Source organism: Octodon degus, unplaced genomic scaffold (assembly GCF_000260255.1).
Source record: "Octodon degus isolate 3935 unplaced genomic scaffold, OctDeg1.0 scaffold00328, whole genome shotgun sequence".
NCBI lineage: Eukaryota > Metazoa > Chordata > Mammalia > Rodentia > Octodontidae > Octodon > Octodon degus.
The window spans coordinates 766,086-774,184 of NW_004524904.1; the positions used below are offsets into that span (position 1 = coordinate 766,086).

Genomic DNA, 8,099 nt, shown 5'->3' on the forward strand with positions numbered 1-8,099 from the left:
CTGTCAAAGGATCTACAAACTTCAGTACAGGGTTCAGGGTAAATCCTGAGAGGATTTTGACTGACCTTGTCAGATACAAAAGTTACAGTTTTTCTTATATACGTCTTGCTTTATCTTGGTCTTAACTATCCAGCAGAAAAGTACAAAAATGAGGTTGTTAGTATAAGGTAAAGTATAAAGTAAAGCCATATTAATATGCTGAGCTGTAAAAGGCTCAAATGAACAATTTCTGACATTTCCAGGCCTGTGGATAACCCGCTACTATTTTGAACTACTGGACTATATTGGGTTGCTCTGTTGAATTCATACAACAACAATATTTGAATGGCAATGGAATACCGATTTCTGACAAAACTAAGCAAAAAAGGGGATATAAATGAACGAGCATTTTGTAGTGAAAAATATATATGTCTGAATATTCAAAATAGTTAGGATAGATATACAGCTACTTTCTCTTAGTTTAAAGAGATGAGGGACAGGGGAGATGGTTCAGTGGAATAAGTACTTCCCTGGTAAGCACAAGGGTCTGAGTTCAACCCCTGGTTCCACCAAAAAATAAATAAATAAAAGAGATGAAAGATTTGTAATAATAGTTTTTAGACAGGATATCATGTGTGCATCTTGTACTATGAATAATTACTATGAAGAAAACAATATGAAATATATTAATTATTGTAACTGTCCTACTAACCTGTTTTGAAACTGTCTCATTGCTATTTCTTTCTCAACAAAATTAATAATAAAGAAGAGTTTTGTCAACCTATCAATAATTCTGCGTCTTCCAATACATTTCCCTCAGTTGTCTTAAAGTATATCACACTTCTTAGTATTGCTTTGAGTAGTATTTTTTTCACATCTGCTTGGGGGTTTTTCTTCTCGCATTTGCCTTTGGCTGCATCACTTTGGCAACTTTTTCAGACTTTCTCTAACATATCATATTTATTTATTTATTTCATTTATGTATTTGGTACAGGGTCTCATACTCTTGGTGATCATCCTGTTTTCAACCTCGCCAGTGCTGGGATTACAGGCATGTGCCACCCACCCACACTCTGTCCCTGATTTAGCATCCTAGGGAGGGGCCATCACTTCATATGGAACCAGGGATCCAACCCTGGTCCCCGTGCTTGCCAAAACAGGTGTTTAGTTGCTGAACTGTCTTGCTGTCCCTTTCATATCACCTTTAGAATTCGAGAATTTCTCAGTATGTGATGTTGGAAGTGCTCTGAATTCAACTATCATTGAAGATATACAATATTTATGGGAGAAAATTTTACAGTACAGTAGTGAGATTATCCATGTTTGACTGGCTATATCTTGTCATTTCTGCTTGTAAATTCATCTTCTGTTAAGGGGAAATAGAAGTCTATATATTCATGTCTCATTGTATCTATATTATGCCTAGTGTAAATAAAATACTCAATAATTTTTGTCATATTTTGTTGATACTTTTATTTGTTAATAAATTTATGTGGAGAATTTCTTTGAATCCCTAACCAAAGTAGCACTGTCTGGTAGTGGGAACTCTGTACCTCCTGGGCATGCAGCTGGGCTAAGGCTCTGTTCTAGACCTCAGCACATCAAGGTTATCTGTCCCTGTGACATAAATGTAAATTCTGAGTTCGCCATAGCACCCAGCAACAATGGGGTGAGAAAAAAGTACACATCTAGTTATCCAAACACTCTTGTGTCTAATCTTTTTATTAATGTAGAGCTACACAAAAACTCTACCTTACTGTACATAGCACAGCAACTTCAATTGCATGTCTTTTCATGAGTTCCAACTGCTCTTTAAGTAATCCCTACAAACACTCATTTACTCACAAAGGAAGGCTGGTTTGAGCCATGATTTGGACTGTGAGACCCATCTCAATTCAGAGACAATTTCTCTTGTATGTCCCAAGAAAATTCACAGAATATTTTTTTACCTGAGTATGGAACAGACAGAACTGAACATGCTAAGTCATGGTGGAAGATCTCCAGGTCAAATCGTGGGGTGACTCCCTTCTCTGTGAAGATGAGTGTCATGTCTCCATATGTGTGGTGTGCATGTGTATAAGGACGCTCGCCTACCAAGGGCTAATAAACTTGAGAATATACAGCAACTTTTCTGGAAGAAATGCATATGTGACAGTATTGCAAAGGAGCTCTGAGTGTGCTGTGCATGGCAAAAGAAACTACAGAGACAGAGCTATCTCTGCACTGGAAATGGTTGACTGGTAGTGATACCTGAGAATCAACATGTGTCTTTGCATTTATGCTTTAAAATTAACTCACAATGACAACAACTGGATATGTATTTGAATGGTGTATGGAATCCATTTATTTTCTATGTTGAGCATTTATGCTTTCCTTGTTTTTCTGAGGTCCTCTAATTTTTAATAAATCTCCATCTTTTCAAAAATCTCTATAGAGTATTGAATATGTCTAGATTTATTTTTCATTTTCTTCATCATGGTCAACATCTCTATAATTATCTCTGCTTTGCTTTTGTCAAGAGACTTACTTATTTGTTCTTTACACGCACTACAATTATTTCATAAAATTCAGCTGCAAGTTTTTTGCTTCTTTTACCTCAATGTCCCCTAGATTTGCCTTGAATGATTGTGGGTTATAGTTTTAATTTTGCTTCCATGTTTTATAATTTTTTGTTTTATTGTTTCTTTGCTTTCTGAATGAGGCTTGTAAGCTGCTTATACTAGGTGGCTTTATTATTAATATAAAGACCTTTTCCAGACATGACTACATTTCAGAGATATGTTCTAGGTGTACCTGGTCTCTCATCTGAGTCAGTTTCAATGTATTTCAATACTGTTTACGACCCCCACACAGCTAGGTATTGGTACACAGGAAGATCAAGTGATCACAACAATGTCACCTTGGGTAAAGTGGCACAATCTGTGGTGATAATATCAGCAAACACAGTCTAGAAAATGACAAACTGATTTTGTCAACTTTAACCACAGATGCAAGATTTATACTTACATAACAACATATAAAACAAATCAGGCCACTATATGTAGTAAACATCCACCCAACAGAGTGATTTTAAACTTACGAGAGAAATAATTTAAGGGATCAATTGAAAAAATAGATAAGTAAAAGAAGAGAAAGAGATTAGAATCAATGCTAAAGGGTAAAGATTACCCAAGACTCAGGAAAAGAGTGAAACATGAGGGAAGAAAAGAGGAAACAAACAAAAATAAAAACAAAACAAAGCAAAAATGAAAAAGTATATTTATTATCATGAAAAAATAAAAACAATCACAAACAAACAAAGACACAAAAAATATCAGAGGTTAACTAAAAAAAGAAGAACACTAAAAACAATGATGAAGTGACTGGCACAAAACACAATCTCAGGCCTTACGAAAACTAAGCAAGAGCTGGAAATGTTAGAAGTGATTTATTCATTTTATCTTTCATTTTTTTCTAATTTCTCTCTAATAGCTTATTAGAAAATAATTGAAGAAGAGTACCACTGTCTACTCCCCTTTCTTATTTATGTAGACAAGCCAAATATGTGTGACTTGCTGTCCTTATGTACACATCCACACATCTTTTCAGATTACACATCTTGGGAAATGCATAGACCAAGGAGCTAATGCTCTTTAAACACCTGATGACAACACTAAAATTAAAAATGTTTGAACTCTCCCCACCCAACTCATTCTCCACCATGGAAATTTGTAGAGTTCCAGTTGTATTCCAATCTGGGAAGAAGATTCAGATTATATTCCTGTGAGTACTGCTACAGACTTGCTCTCTTCTGCAGGTTTAATTAGAGATCTCATCCTGTCCTGTGTGCAAAACAAAGGAACTGTTCAAGGTCCTTAACTGATGATAACAATATTATGGAACTCCTATTACAAAAATATGTTAGGAAGAGGCTGGGGGTCATTGCTGATCTCTTCAATGGTAAAAACCAAGTCCATAACACGTTGATAATTTTTGAGCTTAACACTATAAATGAAGTGGGAAACTTCTGAAAGAATGACTCCATTATTATCCTTAAATCCAGTACAACATCATGTAAGCATATAGTTCTCAAAATCCATATGTTTGAAACTTTAAGACAATGTAATGATATTAGAAGGTTGATTTTGAGGTTTTTATAGGATTAAATGAGATCATGAAGATGGATTTGTCATGAGTGAAGTTTGTATTCCAGGAGATTGGAGAGACCTTGGTTCTGCTTTCTTTCATGTGAGGGTGTATGGGTCTGGAAGAAATCTTCTCTGAATCTTCCTAGTGGCAAAAAGTGTCAAAAATAAAAAGTGTAAAAACAAAACTCAGCTTTTGAGGTGGCTGCATCGGGCTGTAGGAGAAGATGGCAGTCTCCACAGGAGTTAAGATTCCTCATAATTTTCTCTTGTTGGAAGATCTTGGGGAAGGACAAAAAGGAGTAGGCGATGGTACAGTTAGCTGGGGCCTTGACGATGATGAAGACATGACACTTACGAGGTGGACAAGCATGATCATTGGGCTACCAAGGACAAATTATGAAAACAGAATATATAGCCTGAAAGTGGAATGTGGACCTAAATTCCCAGAAGCTCCTCCATCAGTTAGATTTGTAACAAAAATTAATATGAATGGAATGGTGGATGCATGCAGCATACCAATGTTAGCAAAATGGCAAAGTTCGTATAGCACTAAAGTTGTACTTCAAGAGCTAAGACATCTAATGATGTCCAAAGAAAATATGAAGCTTCCACAACTACCAGAAGGACAAACATACAACAATTAGTTTTAATGAATCTCAAATTTAAATCAACAACCTTCTACTCATATTAATGTCTTGGTTAAATATCACAATGCAAAATACCCACACATTAAATAAAAGAATTCCAGCTGATAAACATGATCTGGACATTTGTCAAAATATATTTAATAAATGTTCACCCATTATGTTCTCAGGTAACAGGAAAAATGCAGCACAATTGTTTTCTCTCTTGTTGAGGCACTGTCATTTAAACATGAACCTGGAGTATTCCACATAGGTTGGGGTTTACAAGGTGAAAGCACGGGAAGAATTGTCAGATGTCAGTGGAAACAAGTGTTTCTGAAAAGTAAAATCTCAAGAAGAAAAATCAAATGGCATGCTTATCCATCTCACTTAGTGAAAGAGCTGCAGTTTGAAATTGTTCAAAGTAGCAGGTACAATGAATATTGTCACAAATTGTGTTAATCTTTGAAGCAGTGTGGGTGCTGACTACTAGTAGTATCAAAAATATGTTCAGGATTGTTCTGATACCTGTATTTATAATAAAAAAGTTGGGGGAGGGTGGATGAATTTCTGTCAAAAGCTGTTCCTGTGTGTTACATGTAACAGACATGGTGAATATTTGTTTACAGTCTTTGTTAAAGAAACCATGCATTTAAGTTTAGGTGAAATCAACAAAAGGAAGTAGGTGTATGGATATGTGATTTTGAGATTAGTCTTAAAATGTAAATAAAATGTAGGGTGTGTCCTCAGAGACTGTGCCATTTCTATTATATTGATGTGGTATATGTACAGCACTTTGTCAAGGTAGCAAAAACTGAAATTATTGATTGTAGCTTTTGTTTGATGCACCCATTTATGATTTATTCATATTTTATAATACAGTACTTGTGAATTGGAATTTTCAGAGCATTAACAATTTATGTACTTTGTTTTTTTCAAAAAGAATCCCAGATATTACATTTGAATTTGATTTCACTAGAAATATTACAAAGATTTTTTAATTGATGCCATTCTTACAGAATTATAAATTGCATATAATTCAAATATACATTCCTTTTTTTCTTAGCATATTTTTATTTTTGTGCGAAGCTTTTGGTTAATGGATTGAAAGGATGGAGACATTTCCTTATCAAATGATTTTATTAACAAGAGTCAATTTTGTCCAAGCTCCACTCTTAACTTTGAAGTTGGAGATTCATTTATGTTCTACTTTTACCAAAGTCCCTATTTTTACTTCAAAGCACTGGGTATACTGCCTTGTCGAAAGTGTTGTTTTCTTACGAATTTACTGAAGAATATTAAAGGTAGCCTGGTAAACTTTCCTTTCTTTTGGCCTGCTTGTCTTATCCTTCACTCCAGAATGTATAGGCGAGCCAAAACTGTGACTGTCAAAATAGCAGATCAGATCCTCTAACTTTGCTTATAAAGGAAAAATAATTTTTATATTGTTTTGAAAATGTTAAAGTATTTTAGTTAATTTCATAATATGAGAGCCGATTTCTCAAATATACCCTGACATGTTTTCATGAAGCTCAGGGTTATAGCCTTGAGTTAACTTTTCTTCATCAATAGTGTATTAAAGTCAGTGACAGTTTATCTAATCTTACTAATATCAACATGGCTAGTCTGTTTAATTATCAACATTTTCTTACATACTTTAAAATATACATAGAGAACATACGCATACAAATTCATACTATATGATTTATTGAAGTAGATTTAATATGAACTATTATCTTATAATGTAGTCTTAAATTTTTAATGGTTAAAAATTAAACTTAATTACAGTGGCACTATAAAAAGTCTAATGGGACCCTATGGTCTGAATCAGTCTCTAATAATGTCTTTTCCACTTTGAAAACATGTCATACATGGAAGCTAGTAACTGGATACTGTTGGCAGTTTGAGGTTGAGTACCTTGAACTTCATACTTTTTATTTTTGTCCCATCTATATGGCTGTGACTGTTTCTTCCCCCTAAGTATGTGTTGTCAGAGTCAGGCTTATAGTGTTTACTTCCCCTCCTTTGTTTTGGGATTTAAGAGTCAGAAATCTGCAGGCCAGTGAACCATTTTCCAAAGCACCATCCATTTTTACATGTCACAATCAAAATGTACATGGCAATCTAAGACACACTGATTGATACAAGAGTTAACATAGAGCTGCTCCAAGTTACAGTAACATATCTTAGAAGTTTGGAAAGTTTTCCTTTGCTTTGTAATGTGGCTGAGGTTGTAGGATTGTGTGGTATCTTATCACCTTTCAAATGAATTGTAAACTTGCCTTAGAAATTTGTTTAAAAGGCCAAGACCTTTTAAACCTTGATGATCATATATTAATAAAAATTGAAAAAAAAACCAGCTTTTTGATTCATTTTTGTATAGAAGTTCCAGACAATATTCTCTAGCGGTAAGAACAAGTCAGTGTAATCTCTGTTGGAGTAAGGGCTCCTATAAGGGCTAGAATTTGCAGCTATGGCAAAGAGCATGACACAGCCTCAAGAAGTTTGTGACTATATTCTGCATATGTGAAAATATTTCCACTTACAAAGAAATCTATAGATAAAGCAAATTATATTCAGAGTTGGGCTTTTTGTGTGTAATGGTTACATACATTTATTGCACAATTATCATGTCATTCCATTTTTACATTACAGCAATAATATTGAATGAAATTAGAGATACAAGGGAGAATAATTTTACATTGTGGCATTTTGGAAGCAAAAAGATGTGACATCTGTGACATAAGTAAAGTAATATAGAAGCCTCTCACATCAGGCACCAAAGCTTTTAACTCTAGCCATGTGCATCTGCCATACTCAAAGTCCAAAACCTTGCAGGAACTTCAATACCTCAGAGGAGGAGAAATTACAAAAATTGGGCTGCTTTTGTGAAGTTAGAAGGATTGGCAGGATAGAAAACATGGTCATCTAAGATGCATAACAGAATAAAGTTAAAAGTTTATCATCCATTTTAATAAAAACTATATGATAGTTTCAACAGATAAAAGCCATTGACATGGGGGCTGGGGAGAAGGCTCAGTAGAATAAGCACTTGCCTGTTAAACATAAGGGACTGAGACCAATCCCCAGTTCTGAAAAAAAAGCCATTGACAGGATCAAACATCTACATGTAATAAAAATACTAATATAATAAACACAGAAGACATCATTTCAGCTGATAAAACATTATTTCAACTTCACTATGAACTCTATGACATCATACTAAATAGGAAAAGACTGAAATAATTACCTCTAAAATGTGAAAGAGGGACTGGAGAGATGGCTCAGTGGTCTAAAGCACCTACTTAGAACAAGCTTAGCAAAAGCATCAGGGACCGCGGTTCAATCCCCCAGCACCACATGCCAGCCA

General features: G+C 34.7%; 1 protein-coding gene across 2 annotated transcripts; it reads left to right on the forward strand.

Moving 5' to 3' along the window:
* The first annotated feature begins 4,330 nt into the window (after window positions 1-4,330).
* Window positions 4,331-4,750, forward strand: LOC101588609 (ubiquitin-conjugating enzyme E2 variant 2-like). Of its 2 annotated transcripts, XM_004647800.1 has the most exons (2): window positions 4,331-4,494; window positions 4,603-4,750. In XM_004647800.1, exons 1-2 carry the CDS (start codon window positions 4,331-4,333, stop codon window positions 4,748-4,750), a joined length of 312 nt encoding a protein of 103 aa, XP_004647857.1. The 2 variants fall into 2 exon arrangements, with proteins under 2 accessions (XP_004647857.1, XP_004647856.1); XM_004647799.1 differs by having other exon boundaries at window positions 4,331-4,750.
* The last annotated feature ends 3,349 nt before the right edge of the window (window positions 4,751-8,099 follow it).

Coding starts and splice junctions, on each gene's coding strand:
- LOC101588609 (XM_004647799.1), top strand. CDS start 4,331: ATGGCAGTCTCCACAGGAGTTAAGATTCCTCATAATTTTCTCTTGTTG.